This window comes from Schistocerca gregaria, chromosome 10, assembly GCF_023897955.1.
Source record: "Schistocerca gregaria isolate iqSchGreg1 chromosome 10, iqSchGreg1.2, whole genome shotgun sequence".
NCBI classification, from domain to species: Eukaryota; Metazoa; Arthropoda; class Insecta; order Orthoptera; family Acrididae; genus Schistocerca; species Schistocerca gregaria.
The window spans coordinates 86,407,674-86,430,577 of record NC_064929.1 but is presented as its reverse complement, the minus strand read 5'-3'; the positions used below and the strand labels follow the sequence as shown (position 1 = coordinate 86,430,577).

Sequence of the window (22,904 nt, the reverse complement as noted above, 5' to 3'; positions counted from 1 at the left end):
CCTCATGTTTCAGCTGAGCCACGAGAGGAAGACGAAGGAGGAGAAGCTGCAGAGCCAGCTGAGGGAGCTGCAGAGGGCCGGCTACTGACGGGTGATGGCGCAGCAACAGGCTACTGTCACCACTGTCGCTATTTTTGTTAATTATAATATTCAGTTATTTATATGCAAATGTGTTCTTTTTATTTGTGTCCCCTACCTCAAAGAATCGTTTGTGTTTGTGTGTGTGTGTGTGTGTGTGTGTGTGTGGAAGGGGGGGGGGGGGGGCGGTGCACGCCCACTTGTCGATTTTCTGTTCGTCTCCTCACTGAAGACCCTCTTGGTAGCCCCCCTTTTCCTCTTTTGAAAAAACATTGCTTCTAATTTCAGGTTTCAAAGTGATTCTTTTAACTTACCTCACATGCACAAATAATTTTTCTTATCTCATCTTTCTGGCCTTTACGATGGGGAGCTACAGTATATGTCTAGATTCTTCATGTGAAACTTTCTAAGTAGGTGCAAGATTTTTTAATTTCGCAGTGTATGACAGTTTTGAATTGTTCTATTTGACAGGGTGTCACTGTCCTGACAGGGCAATATTTCTGCTAGCTGACTTTTTCAGTCCCCGGGCAGTCCCGACGGTCGCTTGTCTTCCGCTGGGTGCCATTCCCAGTGTCCTGCTGTCAATTGCCGTGTCAGATTTGCACCGGAAGTAGAAGCAAATGGCAAATTAACATTTCCCGTCACACAGTCAACTGAAGGGGCGTGGGGCATCTGCCGAAACTGACGTATACGATCTGTACTTTCCTGCCCCTATTGTCATGCTGCCTTGCGACCAGGATTTATTTTGAGCAGACTGTTGCACGGGGCTCATGAAGTCTCTGACCGAGAGAATGAGAATCTAGCAGTGGAGTAGTATGGCCTACAAACCGATTCCGAGAAAATTGTTTCGTTGACTGGCAAATCCAGTGTGTCATAAAGTTAGACGAGCCTGTGCAGCAGTTTACAACAGAAGAGAAAACTGGCATAATGGGACGTATCTCTTATTTCACGAAAATACATTGGAAATGTAAGTGTGTATCCTGCCCGCACTCAAGTCAAAAGCCATGTCAGGGTCATTTAACACTTTCGCTGTGGTATCGGTGCAGACGCAACTCTCCAGTGTGGCCCGGCAACTTGAGAGTGCGGGCCGGTAACACTCTGAAACGGCAGGTACTGTCATGAAACAGATTCGAAAGCTGTGCTTCCACGCTATCATCATTCTGCAATTCTTCTGCAGCCTCTAAATGATAATCTCCGTGGTATGCCTCGTCCACACTACACAGAAAATCACTGTCCTCTAGTACACTAAGTAACTGTTCCTCTGTCAATTTAACACTTTTCCTGCTCCTTTTCACATCCATTACGAACAATATATGTTCGATAACTGACCACACAAAGGTGTACGTGCTTTTATGCTAGCTTAGACACTGCAACTAGACTGAGTAATCTGACAGTGAGCGTGGATGCTTATAAGCGTCATCCGCATTGGCTCGTGGCCTGTTGTGACGCTTATAAGCGTCAGCCGCAGTGACAATGTTAAGAACAGTCTGAGACTCTGGAAACTACAAGTTTACTGCATCCTGTGCAAGTACAGGAAAGTGCCATTAGGCCAGACTGTCTACATGCTACGGGAAAGGTGCACAGACTGTTAACACTCTGCAGACTGAGAGCAGATTTGTTTGCAGAGCACTGCATCTGCAAAGAAGAGACTGCGAAATACGATGACGTCAATCAATTCCGTGTGGCTCGACAGCCTAGTGCGATTCCCTTGGTCGGATGCGTGTAAAGTGAGTTACCGTTTAATGTGGAATCTGTACCGTGTCTCTCTCCTGGCAAATTTTCACATAATTGAGAAGTGAAGGTTCGGTTAAAGGGAGACCAAAATATACCACAGCCACACCGAGATTTGACCCTGCAGTCTTTCTGTTACTGGCCTTACGCTCGATCGTGGAGCTGACGTGTACTGCCATTTCATTTCAATAATGATCCAGCTACACTATTTACTTATAAATAAAAAGCAGTTTCCGATTAAGTAAGGTTCGTGATGCAGCAGCCTCAGCGGTACTTGTAGTGCAGTGGTGGCATGTGGAAAGATCCACCCGCATCACACGAACTGAGTAGCACCTCCTCCATTGCAGAGACACCTGGAGCTGAGACATAGTGAGAATCTTTCCCCTCCACCCACACCGGGCTCTACGGGTCTGGGACCGGCAGCAGGAGATAGCGATTATAAGGAAGGCACCCGACAGGAAAAAGTCAGCTTTCCGAACTGCCCGAGGACAGTGACGAGTCAGCATGACGAGACATCACACGCTCCATTTCGGGCTAGTCGACCTAATATCTGAAAAAGGTTCAAAATTTGTTGGCAGGCTTTTCCGGTATTGTTGACATCTGTCTTCGAGTGTCTGCCAGTGTAGGACATTCCTGTGAACCGAGTAATGTCTGCCTACTGACTGGATAATAGTGTACTTACTTTGGCAATACATTTTGAAGCATGCTTCACCATTAGGACTGCATTTGGCTATTGAAGATCCTCCATTGTGGTGTCGAGAAATGTGTATCTGTGAATTTTGCCAATTTCTATCATATGACACAGCAATGAAACAACTTCCACTTATCAATTACTCTAGTATACGTATGTACGTAGTTTTTGAGTTACATCAATTTGTAGGTTCCTTTAAAATTTGAAGAACTGTCTTTAAAAAATGTGTGTGTTTGAATACACACATGCACCCACTAAACTGTTTTGCTTTTGCATGTCAAATGGTATCAGCATCAACTACATTTTATATTTGTAGTAGTTCAAAGGGAGTGTTTGTTTGTATTGTAGGTAAATAGAATTGAGTAATGGAATAAATTCAGACTGCCAGCCAGTACCTACCTTTGAGAGCCGAAATATTTATTACTGCAATCGGACACGTATTGATGGCAGCCTAGCTTTTGGAACACACAGCTGCTTCACGATGGAGGAGATAGTGATAGGTTTGGAAAGGTTTACAGGGAGGGCAGCTAACTGAGAGAAGACAGAGCAATCTGTAAAGTAAGGCAGTAGGCAAAGACAGATTTTTGTTTATTACACTCTTTCAAAATTTATCTTCGTACCAAATATTTTGGGCATGAGACGTAAGTCGTCAAGTCTCGACCCTCGCCACACCTCCTCCTTGAGCACACACCACACATTTTCTCATGAGGAATTTCTTTGCAAACCAAATCACGTTTCAACACTGGTTCTATTTTGGAAACCAGTAAGACTGTCGCCGTACTCATACTGTCCCACACGAACAGCAGCACAGCGTTCCGACTGGTGATGTCTCGTATTAAAAGCCGGGGTGCTAGCTGCGTGTAGCTGGCAGATGTGCACACAGTTTACTTTAGAAAACTTACCTAACTCACAGCAGTAAGCAGATCAATACAAGCACTGTTTCGCAGATTTAAATGGTATATTCAGACTCGTCTCCCCCAGCCTGCGGGTCGATAGTCTGCCGACAGCATTTCGGAGATTCGAACCCGCATAATATTTTCAGATTTACACTGCTGCACAATTGCCACTTTCAACATACAAATAGCTGTCTCACTCGCAAAATACTACTTACCTGCCCCGTTCAAGAATATGCACCTCCGTCCGAGAGGGACCGTCGCTGTACATCAGTAGGCTCTAGTAGTCCGTGCTACAGTGAAGAGATGACATTACACATCAGTGTTCCTTTTCGGTGTTTTTCCGAGTTACTGACTGTTAGTAAAAGTACCTGTACTGTGTCAGGTTCCGAGTTGTCTGACACTATATTCAGTAATCCCGCTGTAAAATGCAAATCGAAAATAGAGGACTGATCCAAACACTAAATAGTGTAATTATATTTTAAAATAAAAACTGTAAACATGTCAACTGTGAGATTGTTTGCGAATTATTTGAATACCTACCAATTATTCTGGCCTCTGTTTTTCTGTTGTTTGTGTTTTAAATATGGCACATTAAAACACAGAAGATAATGTTCACATTAAAACACAGAAGATAATGTTTACAACAAATATTTATTATTTGTTTTCTACATGCCTCAGCAGTGTTAACATAAAGTATGCAATAATCTTCTATTGTGCACGGGAAGAAGACTAACACTGCATTTATGATTCCTTTTTGTTTTTATTCTAACACTGGAGCTGCAGGTGTGATTTCGTCTTTGAGACACAACTGATATATTTGATTGTTTTCACTTTTTTTTTTAATACATTTGTGGTTCAAACAATTAACAATATTAATTGTGATGGGTTGCTGCCCACCACATAGAAAAGGCATTAGACAGTGGACAAATTACCCATCTTCAGCTGCAGCCCATCCTTCCACAATGACCTCTACCTGTCGCAGCACTCGCCGAGCTAATCTTGCAAAACCGTATAACTCTTTCCCGCACTTCCTTCCAGTACCTAATACTCCATTTATTAAATCATCCTCAGCAATCCCAAATTTCTACATCTGAAATTTGGAACTGCTGAGGATGTTTTAATAAATGTAGCATTAGGTACTGGAAGGAAGCGTGTATAATAGTTGGCTCCCCGATTGAAACCCTCGCCATCCGAAAAAGAGACTGGCACACACAGTTCCACCTCAGAAAGCTGTGCAATGTATTCACCTTATAAACCCACCTCAGACTACTACTATGTGCCACCACTACGAGGGCCCGTGTGACACCTCCCACACGTCACCTCGTAGCCTCCGAACCTTGCCTCACAGATGTACTAAATCTGCCACTCTCTCAGAAATTCACTTCTGTCCCCCTTCAGAAGCTCGAGTCTAAACAGCTCCATTGTGAAGCTGTCCTCCAAAACTCTTGACATACCAAGTATTAGGTCTTGCCTTCTGCACCAATTTGAAATACAGTTGTGATTGTCTGACAAAAGATCTCTCCTTCTCCTGATCCTTGCAGTGGAAACACCTTTTCTTCATCAAACTCGACCAAAAACTAATGACGAATCCTGCATAAGTCAATTTTCTCTTCCGTCTAACTGTGTCTTGATAACTTTACGTGTTTTCGAAATCTCGCCTTCCTCTCAGTCTCCGAATCTCTCAACTTGAAAACTGACCACACGTCTGCAGAGAGAACTGCAATCCACGATTTTAAATGTGATTCCGATCTACCTGCCGGCATAAGCTCCACCAGTGTGGACCGTACCAGCTATCGAACGTGTTCACTTAGGAGCTCTGCCGCACTGTCCCCGTCCGACGCCGGCACAGTCTCCCTCGGTCCTATTTCTCGCTTCACCTCTGACGTTCTTACTTTCTGGGTGCTTCCCAAAATACGTAAACCCGAACACCCGGGTGCCTGTCGTGGTGGATACTGTGCACCCACAGATCGAATCTCTGCCCTGCTGCACCGACACCTACATTCTGTTACCTGTAATGTAACCACTTGCATGATGCACTGATCATTTCCTCTACAGACACCAGTTTATTTTACACCAACATCCCAAATGCCCATAGCATTTCCAGTCGGATATGATAGTGTTCGATGCATAACTGACTTTGAAGCTGAAACCAGCTCGCCAGTCACTGTGACCACCCGTATCCTCACCAACAATTACTTCACCATGGCACCTACGTAACACCGTGTTCTACCATATCTTCCTTCATCATCGGCATTGTCATTGCCGTGAGGCACCGTTATACCAAGTGGAAAGGCGCGTCGATCTTAGAGCATGAGATATGGTAAACTTAAGTCATTGACAACACACAACGGTCACGGTAGCACCTGATTTCAGAATAGCTGCAGTAGTTAGGATCTACAAGCTACCCCCTCTTGACCAGGTCCTCAAAACTTAAATCGTAACGAGAGCCCTTCAAAGCAAAAATGTCATAACAATCAACTATAAAGGCTTTGTACAAGGGTAAGAAATGTTACAGTTTATGGAATAATAACAGATATGACCAAACTGTCTTGTTTCTTCTGCTTCATTTAATGTAACGTTGTTCACTGTTTTGTTTCGCATTCACCACTCATTCACACTCTGATGTGGAGTATATGCGAGTGCCTGAACCCTAACTCCCAAGTTCGATCGAAACCTTCTGATTAACAGTTTGGGTTGCTAGACACCAACAGTCAATGATAATGATACAGTATTTTGTAATTGACTTTTCTAGTTTAGCCACCGTCTCCATGAATGTTTGTTAGGCATAAGACAATTACACACTTTTCTCTGCGATCCGCAATTATTAAGAGTTCGCGTAAAAGTTAACATTTTTCTCCTCTTCATAAATTGGAGCCCGCTCTCCGCGATATAATTAAAAAAAAAAAACGGTCTCAATAATGCGTCGCTTGTGAGATGCGTATAGATTTATCCCGTAATTGACCACCCTGTAGGTGTACTCAATTTAATGACCACACTTCGCTATCCACGATTTCGTGTAACTAAATGTCCTTTTGTTACACTGATTGTATACTGTGGTTATTTAAAACTCGCCCCCTATATTTTTTCACTATGCACAATTAGCACTTCTTTACTTGTTTATTTCTGAGAATAAACAAAAAAAAAAGACACCGTATCATCGGCTTCGTCGATGTAAAGCAAAACACCTCAATATGCCCAATTTTACCTCTTCTTATAGGATCGGCTACCTTACTCATTAATTTACTAGATATTATTTCCAATAACACTAAACAGGTCACCGTTGTATTTTAATTGTATTCAAAAGCATGTTATTATTATTACGACCGACCAAATCGTAACAAACCCCGCACGGCGTGCGTTTTTAACGATAGCTTTACACTCGCCCAGCCTTTATTCGTGCAATATTATATATAAATATACAGACAAGACCGAAAGATCGATCTCTCTACCATAACCAATAGAGGCAAATACACTATTCAATTTCCGTTACATCTATCTTGACTTGTATTGTTACAGTGTTATGGTAACCTACTTGTGGATTGTGTATAGAAAACCTTCCTAACCGCTCAGAATCCTAAATCCCACAACCCAGTCAAATTCGCCGATAACATCGTCACAATTTGGTCTGAGGCCGAAGACCTCCTATCCACATTCCTCCGGGACCTTGACACCTTGTCTGCCATTCAATCCACGGCCCTCTTCGGCTGCAAAATCCACCTTCCTCAATGTGGACCTATACCTCAGAGGTGGCTCCGTCAATATGCCTGTCCATGGCAAACCTACCAACAGTACCTCCGTTGCGATAGCCGACACACATTCCTCGCCGAGTAGTCCCTTCTGTCATCATGTCTGCAGCGAGGAACAGTCCCTCTCCAAATATGCCTCCTCACTCTGTTCAAAAATCAGATTTCCCACACGCTCTCTCTGCAGTAACCTACCGTTCCACAAACACTTTCTGGCTGCAAAAAGAGTCCCTCAGTGACTCAGTACTGTCCAAGTCTGGAATAACCGAATCACACTGTCCGCCAAAGTTTCGACTACCTCCAGCTCCTAGTGTGCTATGAAATGTTAAATATCCTCCCCACCACGACCTACAACACTCCCCCACACCACTTCTGCAGCAGCCGAGATCGCTGTGCTCACCCCGGCAAGGCCACAGCACTGTGCACGTTTGTATGTGATCGAGTCTAATAATATGCGTCAGTCTACTTTTAAAAGAGCCCTTCCACTGCTTAACATTGCCTCAATGTTGTAAGTAGTAATCTGTCTTAATTCATTTTATCATCCCATCTTTTATTTTCCACTGTTAGATTTCAAACACAGTTATGTAGAGTATTTTGAGCGAGGACAGGTACGACATATTCCAAGATGCTGGACTGTTACGGAGGTACACACTAGGACGGTGGTACAGCCCCATTAAATGAGGACAGCGAAGTGCCGTCTTGCTCGGAGATACTCGTGTGCGTAAAGCAAATGAAGGGAAAAAAAAATGATGGCCCGAGAGTACTGGAGTTGCAGTAGTGTCTCAATGCACCGTCACCTTCCCAGAAGTATCCTTCACTCGATTGAGCTGTGCGAGTGTTTCTTTAAAAGAAAAAAAAAATTGACAGTAAACCGCTGATGTGACTTGCCATATCTAATTCAAGTCACATTGCTTAAATAATCAGATTTTGTTTTTATTAAATTCTCTCTTCTATTGAAGAAAACATGGCAGAAGAGCTGAGCAAAGTACCGCTATTCTTTGTAGGAATTGGGCGTAGTGTGACATACTTAACTTTTACAAGTAATTTTAAAGTAGAAAATTGTTACTCCATTATAGAGGCAAGTGGAACGCACAGTTAGTGAGATCAAAGAAGATGAACCCCCCTTTTCTCCTGTCTTTCAGCAGAAAAAAACTTATCTTAACCCCAATGTTACATTGGGGCCATTGCTCCTACCCTACTGGTTCTTATAGGTGTCAAAACACACACACACACACACACACACACACACACACACACACATATTTTAATAATATTACATATTGTTGCAAAGCAGTAGAAGCTGGAAGAATTTAAGCATGTAGTATTTTGCCTGCACCCACTGCTGACAGTCATTTGCAATAGCTACCGCTCAATGTACTGTTTCATTTCGAAGAGGAAAGGAAGAGGCCTGTGACAATAGAGCAGGAGTTCAACATGTAGAAGGATGAAGCAAGAAATTGAATGTATCTTCAAAGTAAGTACCCTGGCACTTATCTTAAGCAATTTGAACACAATCTGTCGATTGACGAGTGTGCCACGTCGTTCAATTATATCGGGGCAGTTTGTGTAAGAATGAGTGGCAAAGCAGTTTGGTCACTACTCGCAAGAACTACTCAGAAACGGGAGCTTACTGTCCACTCAGAAGAAGTTGGGATGTTGGCAGATCAGTGTTTGTTTAGCCCAGAGGATGTTTACGCATTGTACACCTTCTTCAGAGAGTGTGGTTCATTTACAAGGATACAAATTTGGAAACTGGGCTACAGGACTAAAAGTTTCTGTTGCCCAACACTTATCTGCAAGGTGCAACACTGTTTTTTCTTGCACCATTGATTTGTACTCCATACAGCATTTTCAGCCATTATAATAAAAATTCACATTCTTACACTAACTCTAACATCGATAATGAGGGAGAATTTTATTTTATATTATATTATGATTATATTTATGAAGAACCAGTTTTTGTAACTGTTTGTTAACTGATATATGATATAGGAACAAGAGTATATAGTATGTGTCATGTTAGTAATTTGTATGATTCTCTATTTAGAGAATCCTCATCAAATTATTCCTTTTGCACTGTATGGTGTACAGACATGGTAAATGGAACTATGTTGTACAGTTTTCAGTTCAAGTCAATCCGGAACAGTTTGTAGTTATTCACAGACTAAAAATATTGTCAACTGGAGAGTATTATTACATTACTTAGCAAAAAAAAAAAAAAAAAAAAAAAAGAGAGAGAGAGAGAGAGAGGAAGAATTAATACTGAGACACTTACTTCCTGAAACACAACAAATCCGATGCCTTAAGCAATTTGTTTCTGGCAAAGAAGGGAGAGGGGGTGGAGAAGAAGAGACTGTTGAGAAAACTCATTGCGATTTATTGCAGCACCATTCCATACGGATTCACATTTTGTTTCTTCGTCCAGTCAAAATCTCAATAATGCACTAAGGAGAGATACACTTATGCATAAAAATCTTTATTATCCAATTGACAGCAACCGGGAAAGAAGTAATCACATGTGATGATGTATCATATATTCCAAAAGTAACACATTCATCATTAAATATAAGTTCAGAAATGCTATTTTCTATGTTCCTGTTCCTGATTACAAATGACTAAATAATTGCTGCCTACATATTATAACATACATCATACATGTATTGCCACTGTAGTATCACATGTGACTTATGGAAGACAAATTTTAGAATACTTTAAAACTTTGAACTTCCATATTTTCCCTTTATAGTGGAAACTATAAAAAATATGATTACCATATCTTTATAGACACTTGACAGGTGCAATGACATGCAATCATTTACAGATATTACTTTGTGATTTTGTATATGCAGAGCAGTGTTTATGATGACATATAAACAGTCTCCTCCTTAGACTCACACCACTTACTTAATGATCAGCTGTTATAATATACAGCTTCCAATGTATCTCATTTAAAACTCGCTAGTGAACATAGCTTTATAAAATTGTATGTAGACAAACACAAATATAAATTAATTTACAAAGACTTGAGATTGGAATTCAAGGTTTACCAGTATAAATATTTCTGCTATGTTCATTTTTCCTTGCTAGACCAGCACAGAGAAGTATGTATTTTAAAACATACAGCAGGTTAGTATATCACATTTTGCACCACTGTCGCAATAAATAAGCCTCAGACTTGCTCCAAACTCTAATAACATATAGCTATTTAACATACGACAAAAGGCAACTCGGAACAATTTTAACAAATTTCTTTGAGGAACTCTCATGCGGAATAAAAATATTTAAACAGTCAGGTACATGTGGAGAAACTAGCCAATAATCCAAAAAAGTGAGGGCAGTAAATGTGCCTCACTACGTTTCCAGACTTTTGGCGACTAAACATATTTACCTCTTAAAAACTATATGCTTCATCATCATAACAGAGCATCCCTTTTACCTTTCTAGATCCCAGCAAAAATTATGTGCTACTTCTTAGACAATTTTGCACACCTTTTTGCAACAACATTTAGTTTGCAATCGGGGTTACAAAATATTTACTTCCAGTTGCTACAAGGAAGCAAACCGGTGATGCCAAACAGAGGACGACACTGCTGGACACGCAGCCGATCCATTCGTGGCTCCGAGGAAGCGTCTCCGCTCCTCGATGCCTTGAGGAGGGTCTCTTCTGGCGGTGAGGAGGGGCAGGGCAGGTTGGGGGGCTGCGGTTGGAGGAGAGTGGAGAGCGCGGAAGTTTGTATGCCTTCTGCCTCCCCCCTACACGCTGCCCGCTTCGCCGTCCGGAGTCGGTGGCTCTGTGCGGATGCTGCGGATAACGAGTCACTGTGACTGTGAATTGTCTACAGACTAGTATAATTTCATTGACTCTTCACAAATTACTTCCATCTGTGCTGTAATAAACATACGAGAAATCACATTCTGCACATTTCACTCCTTCTTGTCGACATTCCTCTTCCCTATTTTCCTTTACAGACTGTTTGTCACATTATTTGCGTACAGGTGTCCAAGAAGTCCCCGTGACCTTTCAACTTTGTACATTTGTATTGTTAGTACTCACACTTTGTTATCAGTATTATATTGTTTGGTTTCAATTGTGAATCAATATCTGATGTGAGTGGATACAGTTCTCTCTGCACAAGGGTACATAAACAAAGAAAAAAATATGAGAGAGAATAAGTATATTTAGAGATCATTTTGGTGAGGCCTCCACCTCAAAAAGTGACCTCTAGATTGGTAGAAACACGGTTTGTTTTTAGGAGTGTCAAAGTATTGCAGAGTGGGCATAAGAAAACGTGACAGAATGTGGGTCAATGAATTGAACAGCCACAAGTGAAATCTGTTCTCCCAAAAGTTACTGAACTTGAAGTACTAAAGTCCACAAGGTGTGACTTTATTTTAAAAAAAATTAAAAAGAAAGAAAATAAAATTGAAAATGAAATTATTTAGATCGGTATTTGTGAATAAACTATCTGACAACTACACAGAGCAGTGAGTTACAGTCTGCCGTGCTTTCTGAATGTTCAGATCGTGTGCAAGAGTTTGGAAGGAATCCACCTCCAGTTATATGGGCAAGGACGTCATAATGATACTCTCTGGACAATATTTCTTGAAAGGTATGTGAATGGAAATTCTTATAAGGGCACATTGCGAATGTAGTTAATACCGCAGCTTGAAGACAAGGAAATGGTGGATGCAGGATGGACCTCCAGCATACTTCAGTATCAAGATGTGCGATTTCTCGGTAAACATTTCTTTTGTCACTGTGTCTGGTATAGTTCACCTACACAGAAATGGCCACCACCCGAGACAACTCGTAGGGACCAGTTGAGATCGTCCTGGCTCAGTGTCAGCACAAGACAGATGGAGAGTTGTCCAAAAATATTTGGGAAGCCTTACAGTTCTGGCTGGTTCATAGTTTTGACAACTAGTGGAGGGCACGGAAATGCACAAGTACTATGTATCTAACAGAACTAAGTTCTCCGATATAGGTTTGACCTAGCCGTGCAAAGACTTCTCGGTCACGCTGTATACCCGTGTCTACTATATATGTGTACACTATGTAGGGTACACAACAGACTTACCATTTGGCCTCCTTGCTACACCGTTTGCAGAATGGTTGGGAATAACAACTTCGTGAATGCCTCCGAGTACATTAGAATTTCTTTAGTTTCGCAGTTGGCAATCATACAGAATATGTAGAAAGGCACGTAAGGTATTGTTTAAGTCAAAACTTCCCAGCAAATTAAGACTTTTTGCGAGTCTGGCAGTGCCCTCACAGCTTTATTTCTGTCAGTACTCATACCCTACTTTCAAAATTGCACAGAAGTGAAGCTGTCCACTGCAGCAGCCTACTGAGTTATGAAGAATACCCTTCTCTGCAACCATTAAACTGAAATAATGGTGAAACAATCAAATTAACTTTCAATAAACAGACTTAATATTACAGTCTTTCATAAGCATGCTATTAAGTCAAATTATACTTTTGTTGTTTTCTTATTACATTCTTTTCCGAAGAGGTCTCAGCTTAAAGCTGGAGATACGTACACTGGTTCATAACACTCACAGCTTGTGTTTATATGCTCTTTGAAAGACCACAGAAAATTTTAATATTTCACATCCCTTTACAGAGATTCGTATAAACATACTAAAGCCTTTATATGACTCACGTGGCTGCTGGAAGCAAAAAGTCTACCACTGACTGCATGACACACTGCGCTTCATTCTCACAAATTGATCCATGTAGGATGCCACTCCATATTCAAAGGTGGCGTTTATAATGTGACAACAATGATACGGTATTATGCAACAGTTGTGATTTTAAAATTAAAAAAAAATCCTGAACAACAGAGGTTACACGCACAGTTACAGTTTTCAGCTATTTTAAATCGGTACATTACATTCTCTTACCATGCATGATCTATTACTTATAAAAATGGCTTAATCTTATGAGCATTATAATACAATGCTAGCTTTGGTAGTCTATTAGTGAGATACAAATAAATAAGTACAAAGCAAAAATTAATATTTGTTCCTTTGTTAGTTGAGAAACTAGAGTAGAAATACACATTCCTAATACACAGTCAATTAACTACTTTAATTACATTACACAAGCATCTAACATGCTTTCAAAACACAACAGCCAATAAAACACCATGCTGTCGGTCTATCTACACTGTGTCACATCCAAATGTCTAATCTAAATATTGCAGGACAGCTTCAGAATACAAATTAACAAACACAGAACATTCTTTTGCTGTCTCACAAACATACAGTACAAACATAAAACATTATTTTGTTGGAATGTATATATTCCAGAGGAATCTTCATACAAATACATATACACAATACAATCACAAGCATACAAAACGACATCAAGGATTCACAAATGCATCAAACATAATTATACACAATATATTTACAAAAAGTCAATAACATTAGACCAGTGTGAATAGATGTTTTCATTCAATAAATATGGAATTGTTCTAAGAAGGCAGAGATGGAAGGATCTATTAAAACGAACCAGTAAAGTTGATGTGCTGTATAGTCACAAATAGTCAGTTGCAGAGGTGGAGGATGGGGGGAATAGAATAATGTCACTCCAGAGAGAGTGCTAGATTTCATAACACGGTTTATGTATCACACATGTGTGAACAAGAAGTGTATGAGATGCCAGAATACCATCTGTGCTTAAGGTGACCCCTAGCAGCAGACGGGTTAGTGATAAGTTATAATTTTTCTGATATCTGTTAGCATATGTTGGATAATTCAAAGTAGGAAGAATGACATCACAATTATTTAGTTCTCTAAACAGTAGTACCTGGCCGGTCAGACTAAAGAGAGACTTTGTCATTCCGAGCTTTGAGAGCTAGTCCATCTGGAGTTAGTGACATGTGTCAGAAATATAATCAAATTATGGTAGGACATACAAGTGGCAAAATTGGTGCATCGAGAGGAATATTGCTGCCAGAAATGAGAAATAACTGCACCGGCTACGCAAGAGTGTAGACAAAGCCCACCCCACCGCCTGCCCCGGGGCTCGTCTGTGGTGACGGGCACCGACAGGGGCGAGGTGGCGACTAAAAATAAATGATCCTCGACGTGTTTTGTTTTATTGACCTTAGGTCACAGTCCCGGGCATATTGCCGTATCTGACGTCTCGTACTGCCGGAGACATCATAAGATGCTGTAAAGACACTAATAGCACCGTCGAACTTAAACGATCTTGGCAGGCCTCGACGCTACTGTTGAGTCGTGACTCCGTCAGACCGCCATCTGAGAGCAGAGAGTTGTGTGGGTGTATTTCGTAAACCTCGCAGTCCTCTATTAAGCACTAAGGCCTTCACTAATTTAAATCCTTCTTTTCTGTAACAGTTTTTGTGAATAGACAGTTTGTCGTAGCTTTGCGAGGAGGAGGACCGTAATACTACCTGCGAAAAGACTGCAAGTGTAATGAAAACCGACAGAACTGACAACAATAAAACGAGCTTACAGAAATAATGACTTGCGAAGGAGGGGGGGTACAGTCAGGAATCCTACATCCGTTTGTCGTCGGCTAGCATCGAGGATGAGGAATCGTCGAGGGCACGCACTTGCCAGAGTGCTACATGAAGAGGCACTCCTAAAAATGTAGAGCAGTGTGTAGCAGATAAGGACTAACCATATGTAAAAGTAATTAACAGACAGATTAAAAGAGGGATGACCGAGGCAACTGGCAAAGGTAGTAAGTAGAAAACACCCTGACCCCACACCGAAATGAAATTTGAAAGGTTACGCAGACTTTCCTGGAAGGCACTGTTTGTGGATATCCGGATTTAGATTATAATTCCCTGCAAGGACCGAAGGACATAGCACAACAGTTATGAACAATTAATTTGTTTGTAGACCCAACACCCTGCAGTAATTTAGCTGCATAACGAACAGTCGACAGTTAATCTCACCGTGACGGTCAAATGTAAGCAATAAAATTTACTGACCTGATACGTGCAGATCACAAAAGAAAAATATAATGTGAAGGCTACTCTAAGACGTAGAGGCCGGCGCAGGGAAGGAATTTGTTGTGCTGACGTTAAACTGGACAAAAGATCGATGACCCCCACTCCGACCACAATAAAGGGTTCCGTCAATGTTGTACATAATCGGCGGTAAATGTAGAAATATATCCTATCCTGTCCCGTCCACAGTTTTAAACTATCATTGTTAAGATGTCAGCGCTCTGATATTGCCAAGGAACTGAGAGGGAAAGATGCAAAAAGGTCACAAGGACGACAGGAACTTTAGGTCCGCGAAATATGTTGGTCCGAGTACTAGCCGACGAGGAGTGCACGGCAATACAAGGGGAGCGCAGTCAGGGCTCGGGCGGGAGGCCTCGAGGCACATTCTGACTGGCAATTATGTCCGAGTACAGGTCCCAGTGGTCACTGTCCCTCGTGTGCGAAAAGAATTTGACAAGTACGACGATTAGGAAATTGTCCATGATGGTTTCGTAAGTAAGCGAGAGTAGGTACTGTCAGAGCTGAACAGGTACGACTCGACTTCGGCAAGAAGACTGCCTGCAGGAATAGTCCAGAAAGTGCCAGTGGCCCGTCCTACTCCACAATGATGGACTAGGTCCATTACTATCAAATCAGAATGTAGAAATCTACTCTGTAGGAATCAACACGGGTTTCGAAAACAATGGTCGTGTGAAACCCAGCTCACGCTATTCGTCCACGAGACTCGGAGGGCCGTAGAAACGGGTTCACAGGTAGATGCCGTGTTTCTCGATTTCCACAAGGCATTCGATACAGTTCCCCACAGTCGTTTAATGAACAAAGTAAGAGCGTATGGACTATCAGACCAATTGTGTGATTGGATTGAAGAGTTCCTAGATAACAGAATGCAGCATGTCATTCTCAATGCAGAGAAATCTTCTGAAGTAAGAGTGATTTCAGGTGTGCGGGAGTGTCGTAGGACCGTTGCTATTCACAATGTACATAAATGACCTTGTGGATGACATTGGAAGTTCACTGAGGCTTTTTGCGGATGATGCTGTGGTATATCGAGAGGTTGTAACAATGGAAAATTGTACTGAAATGCAGGAGGATCTGCAGCGAATTGACGAACGGTGCAGGGAATGGCAGTCGAATCTCAATGTAGACAAGTGTAATGTGCTGCGATTACATAGAAAGAAAGATCCCTTATCATTTAGTTACAATATAGCAGGTCAGCAACTGGAAGCAGTTAATTCCATAAATTATCTGGGAGTACGCAACAGGACTGATTTAAAATGGAATGACCATATAAAGTTGATCGTTGGTAAAGCAGATGCCAGACTGAGATTCGTTGGAAGAATCCTAAGGAAATGCAATCCGAAAACAAAGGAAGTAGTTTACAGTAAGCTTGTTCGCCCACTGCTCGAATGTTGCTCACGAGTGTGGGATCCGTACCAGATAGGGTCGATAGAAGAGATAGAGAAGATCCAACGGAGAGCAGCGCGCTTCGTTACAGGATCATTTAGTACTCGCGAAAGTGTTACGGAGATGACAGATAAACTCCAGTGGAAGACTCTGCAGGAGAGACGCTCAGTAGCTCAGTACGGGCTTTTGTTGAAGTTTCGAGAACATACCTTCACCGAGGAGTCAAGCAGTATATTGCTCCCTCCTACGTATATCTCACGAAGAGAGCGTGAGGATAAAATCAGAGAGATTGGAGCCCACACAGAGGCATACCGACAATCCTTCTTTCCACGAACAATACGAGACTGGAATAGAAGGGAGAACCGATAGAGGTACTCAAGGTACCCTCCGCCACACACCGTCAGGTGGCTTGCGGAGTATGGATGTAGATGTAGACATAGATACCAGTGAGCCATAAACATGGCAACCGTACTCCAATTGAGATGAAAACAGAGCACTGCATTTAATTAGGCAATGAGCCCACACAGAGCTGTTAAAATGTGACTAAAGCAGTTCGTAGAGGACGTCGCTCGAGACACTGCCGGTTCCTCTGAGGATTCGAAACAGCTGAAACACTTGTATTGTTGTACGAAGGACGAATACACACACTGAAGATATCTGTGCAAACTAACACAGAGACCGCTCCTAATGTTCTCTCAGACCAATAATGTTCTGACAGAAGAGACAATAACATCGAACAATCAGTAAATTGCATTTCTCAGAGAGCTACGAGATTGTGGAATGGGAGGACACTTATTCTCTGTTCCAACACCTGACAGAAATATAAGTTGTATCCCATCGAACTACCACATTACTGGCATCTCGGTCAGATTTGAAGGGACCGAGAGCACAGATCACGCACCACGACCACCGTTTGCCACCGACACGGGTGGAATATCGTCGACGGACGTCAGTTCCGAGTTTGATGTCGTGGGGAGATCTGCTGCATCTGGCATTACTACAGTGTACTTCTGACATGATTATTTCTTCTTCTCCTCAGCTCCTTGACCTTCCTCCGTGGGGGTTCGGAACTCGAAAGAAGTGGCTGCCTCAGGGTCTGCAGTCCGTGGCTCCCTCAGCTACCGGCTGACGTCTGTAGATTTTCTAGAAGAGAGTTCTGTAAAGTGAGTGCTTTGACTGGTAGATGGTTCGGGATACGATCGGAAAGAGACACGAGTGAGTGTGCTTTTCCACAGTTTCAAAATAACGAGACACAACTGGAGACCTCAAGTTCTCAGATTTTGCAATCCTAACTATGGTACATTTCAGGGGTTCAGAGAGGGGTCATCCCCAGCAACTGAAATAGAAAGGATGATAGTTCACATTGTGAACTTTCGTGAAGCAGCTGACCAGCCTCCACAAATTGGGTCGTTTGTACGGCGGAAAGACGTATGCTGAAGATTTGGCATTTAATGTAGAGCACTGGGGGTTGAGAAATGAGGTTTCACATCACAACTGTAGGCTGTGATTTTGACTGTCTCAGGAAATAAGTCCCTCCTCAAAAGTAAAGGCAAGTACTCCTGTGTCAACTTCACGGTACGAGGGACCTCGACGTATGTGTCACACAAAATGTATCCGAAATGTTGCGCAATTCCCAATCCGCTTGCAGTGTCCAGTCCTAACAATGTACGAAACCGTGCACCGTGCTCACATTCCCGTGGGGTGTTACAGCGACAGGTATCTTAGAAAGTTTCTCACAAAGAATAGTGTTCTGGACAGAACTCTGTAGTTTATCAAGGAAAGAGATTTCTCAAAATACAATTTTTGATATCCTCTATACGGCGGGAGGGTTTTGTAGCTCAATAACTTCAGTTACTATTGGTTAGTGACTCTAGTTTCTAGTTGGAAACAGAAGTTCAAATTCTGCCTTTTTTAAGAAAGGCTGATGGCATCCAAACTTATAATATGTAAAACTTGGAAGTACATTAAAAGTTTCACTTGGCCACTTAACACAAAATTTCAGATTTGTCTAGCTGAATGTGACATCTGGTTGACTGGGTTTCAGTACATTATTTCATACAAATGCTGGACTGCTAAAGCTGATTTCTACTCACACTCTTCCTCTGATGACCGTGTCGTATACTGAGTGTAGGACCCTAGTCCTCCCTCACCCTATTTCACTGACTACTTTGCATCTCGTAGTCACCGGTGCTACAGCAGCAAGTGGGTAAACTTTGTGGACAGGTGTAGGCCTCGGGGACCCATTGACAATCCTGACAGTCTCATCTGAAGCGATATCTACTCATCTGTAGCAGCTAGACACCTCCCGTACTGGTGGTGCGTACTCTCTGGCTGCAAAACTGAGTCCCACTGCTGACGATCGAAGAACTTGAGGTTATGATGCCTGTGTCAAACCAGTGGCCAGTCAGTTTACATATAATATTGTTTCTTACACATATTTTTGCTTTTAGGACACTGCAGTTTTTTTAAATGACAGTGTACAGTCTAGGGTGACTCCCAAGTATTTTGGTTGGGGCAGTGTTGTAGTCTAACCCCTCTCTATTCTATTTCTAGCTGTCTCGAGGCTCGTCCATTATGCAGGTAGAATGCACATACCAGTATTTTTTCTGGATTAGGTCGCATGCGATTTTCTTCGCAGTAGTTCCCCGAGGAATGTAAAGCCTCTGTAAGTTTTCATGTAACTTCTTCAGGCGTCCTTCCGTGAGCAGTAATGGCAGTGTCGTGTCTCATTATTTCCAGCTGGTGTGGATGGTAATTTGTGTACATATTGTACAAAATAGGGGATATAATTCGCCCTTGTGATAATCTATTCTTTTGACGTCATAGTCTACTTTTCTTCCTCTTGTGGTGTCACAAGGCTTAGGCCTGTCTCACCCCTCATTAAATCGATCAAGACTTATACGAAAAATTGTAAGAACAGTTATTATTATTATGTTCTTTAAGTTTGTTTTTGGGTTTTCAGAAATACTGTGGGAAGAAGGTTTATTTATGTTGCAGATAACGTGGAAGACGTCGCCCAACGATCACCGTGAAAGTTCGACGTAGCAGCAAGTAGGCAAGGAATAAAACAAATGCTGCAAACTACCGTGAGCCACGGAAGAGCCCAGGGCCGCGAGAGCGTCAAGCTTCCTAGGTCGTTGTTGGACAGTGTCAAAGGAAGAGATATTCTGCTTTCTCTTTGTAAACAGATGGATCGAGTCTTGAAAGGTTTTTGTAAAACGTATAGGCGGGTGACACATGAGGTGGGACCCGATGACTGTAATACTTCCACAGTTATTAAAAAAGGTGTTAAATGGCAAAACCAATAGTTCATCATTTATATAGAATAAAAGTAGTAAAGATATAGGATAGGAAGAGTTGCGGCGTCAAAACGAAAAGTGATACACCGTTCAGCAATGAAGGAGGACGTAAACTGCGGGCGTTATGTGGTGAAAACAAATCAACTGATGGAACAATAAGTCTAGAATTAAGCATAAAGCCACGTAACACTGCACTCTGGAGGGTTATGTTGAATCTTCAATTCTGCAACACACCTCTCGATATTAAATCAGTACAGCAGAAAGGTCGACAAAGACAGCAACAGTTATCAACTTCGTTTAGAAATTGTCTTCAATGTGTTGATTAACTTTCCCTGGCCTGAATCCAGCTTTTTCAGGTTGGTTGCTATTCTTGACAGAACCATTCTATCAAATAACATATATAGTGGCAGGTTAAGGAAATAGAATGGAATTTTTTTGACTCAGTCGGCTCTTTGCCAGGCTTTAATGCTACTACTTGTGCATTCCTCCACAGTTTGGAAATCTGAGATGTATCCAAACATTTGTTCATCATCTCCACTAGACATTCATTAGTTTTTGGACCAGACTGCTTTATTTTTTCAGTTTGTATGTCATCTGTGTCTGCTGCTTTATTTTCTTAAAGTTTTCAGACTACTCTTCTTCAGGTGAAAATAGTGTTTCTAGAGATTCGCTCTCTCTTCCTATGTTTGGCTTGAGATTCAACTTTCTCTCTTGTCATACCATACAGTAACAATTGGTGAGCAATCTAGTTCAGAGTGACATTTGTTGTCAATGGCTCGCTAGCAGGATCATTGGTAAGATTTTTTTATCAGCTTTCACAATCTTCAACTGTTCTGTTTCATGTCCACATCAGACAGCAATTTAGTCCATCTCTCCTTTCTTTTTTCAGCTATATTTCAGAGTAATTCTTCTTCCACATCAGTCGTATCTGCTGAGAAAGCATTTGCACTGTACTCGGTATGATAGTCGCGCGAGAGGTCTCGTGAGCTCAAGTCGAGGCCGCATAAAAATAAGGTCTTACATACGAGGGGAATATGCCTCCGTGATGTTTTCTTTACAAGTTCCCAATTTTTTATTTTTTTTTTAGTTTTTTTGGTGTGCTTCTATTTTTTCAACTTCAAGAACCAGCTCTTCTCTGAAAGCATTCCATTTGGCTTTCTCAAAGTTGAAGTGGCATTTGAAGAGAGTGCTTCCTACTCAGACAACTCCAGAAGCTGTACAAGATAAAGGAAAACATTGTGTCCTGTGGAAATTTTCTTCTACTGTTTTTGTTACATGATAAAAATTGTTCTCAGTGAGGAAGATGATGTCACGGTTAAACCCTCTCTGCTATCTGCCACATCGTAGATTAGAATCAAAAATAAGTTTCAGTTCCTCTTTTTCTGTCCAGCTTTCTAGTTCTTCCCCATTTTTATATGCTGAGTTATATCCCAAGTTGACAATTAAAATCTCCCTTGATGTTTTCATTCTGGAAGTTATCTGGCTTCTGAAGGGTAAAATCAGTATTAGGTGGTTTGTATACAGATGAAACAGTATACAACTGTAGCTCAATTGTTATAATTTCAGTGTTGTTTATGTATGTGATACTTGTCGACTTAATCTCTATATTGGACTTACAAAGAAAACACTTCCATATTGAATGAAATTCTCACTGTACAGTGCACTGATATGAAACTTCCTGGCAGATTAAAACTGTGTGCCGGACCGAGACTCTAACTCGGGACCTTTGCCTTTCACGGGGAAGTGCTCTGCCAGCTGAGTTACACAAGCACAACTCACACGCCGTACTGACAGCTTTACTTCTGCCAGTACCTCATCTCCTACCTTCCAAACTTCACAGAAGCTCTCCTGCTAACCTTGTAGAACTAGCACTCCTGAAATAAAGGATATTGTGCAGACATGGCTTAGCCACAGACTGTGGGTTGTTCCCAGAATGGAATCTTCCGATTCCTGGTGACGCGGCACCATAATACGGCAAGAAGGGCAAAGTGGTGGTGTGTTCGTATCTTCATTCTGCTCCGTAGACTGAATTTGCTCAGGCCTGAATTCATTACATATCTGTCTCTCAGACTAACCATTTTGTCGCAACAGTGTCTTCAAATGTTGTATTTCACTCGACAGGCTTTCACAATCAGATACCACGTGTGCTCTATGAACACAGGACGATGGTAGCTTGTCGCCTGCAGATATACATCTGTACGCATCGGCTTGCGGTAGACGCTGTGTCCCAAGATTCCATCTGCTTTCCTTCGTACCAAAACGTCAAGAAAAGGTAAAGTACCATCTTTTTCCACTTCCACTATGAAGTTTACATTCAGATGGAGTGAATTTCAGTACTGAAGAAATGTAGGTAGAGTGCCAAGTTCATGTGGCCACACTACGAACGTATCATTCACATACCCCAGGAAATAAGAGGGTTTGAGAGTAGCTGACTGTAGTGCTTTTTCTTCGAAGTCCACCAGGAAAGCTCAAAGAGTCACAGACAATGTGATGTTTGTTCTCCATTTTCCACTTACTGATTTGTGTGTTCAGTAATTGTGAAACAGAACAAATTGAAGTAAGCCTATTTATTAATGAATCAGACAAAGAGAATGACACAATGATACTAATGTTTACTCTATTTGGAGCAAACAGTGACACTACTTGTGCAAACAATGAGAAAAAGAAAACGAAAGAGGGAAATGTCTCTTGTGATGTTCGTGAACCTGTCTCATTTGAAAGATTGGGTTACTGAACTGTAGAACGTAAACTGGATTAAGTACAGGCAAACCACCACCAGCATTTCAATTAACAAGTCTAAATTTGGTCACGAGGGCACTGAAGGGGATTATTTCTCTGGGCACACAGTTGAGGTTTTGCCATAGTGCAAGACTACCGAGTGGAAGTCCGAGTGGATGCCGGGACTGTTGGGGCCGAAACTTAATCGAATACAAAACGTCCGGGAATTAAAATAATGAAACTATCATCTACTGACAAGAAAAATGTGTCTAGAAGACTGTAGTGTTCGACTGTGTTGACTAGCAGCCTGCGGGACTTTTGGTGACAGTCTGTGACTGTGGACGAAACTGGATCCA

The 22,904-nt window shown here is 41.8% G+C and overlaps 2 protein-coding genes across 3 annotated transcripts in view; one reads left to right on the top strand and one right to left on the bottom strand.

The window, feature by feature from the left end:
- The window catches only part of LOC126293703 (vacuolar protein sorting-associated protein 37A), an 83,528-nt gene extending 72,761 nt beyond the window's left edge, over positions 1 to 10,767 (top strand). Inside the window, exons 7-8 of one of the 2 annotated variants that reach the window (XM_049987011.1) lie at positions 14 to 124; positions 10,683 to 10,767. In XM_049987011.1, coding sequence (XP_049842968.1) covers positions 14 to 88 — 75 coding nt within the window. In that variant the 3' untranslated portion in view covers positions 89 to 124; positions 10,683 to 10,767. Of the gene's footprint in view, positions 1 to 13; positions 170 to 10,682 lie in introns of those variants that run through there. The other variant, XM_049987012.1, reaches the window with a different exon arrangement.
- Positions 9,496 to 22,904, bottom strand: part of LOC126293702 (glycerol-3-phosphate dehydrogenase [NAD(+)], cytoplasmic) — a 96,189-nt gene continuing 82,780 nt past the window's right edge. Inside the window, exon 9 of the mRNA XM_049987009.1 lies at positions 9,496 to 10,941. Coding sequence (XP_049842966.1) covers positions 10,893 to 10,941 — 49 coding nt within the window. The 3' untranslated portion in view covers positions 9,496 to 10,892. The remainder of the gene's footprint in view (positions 10,942 to 22,904) is intronic.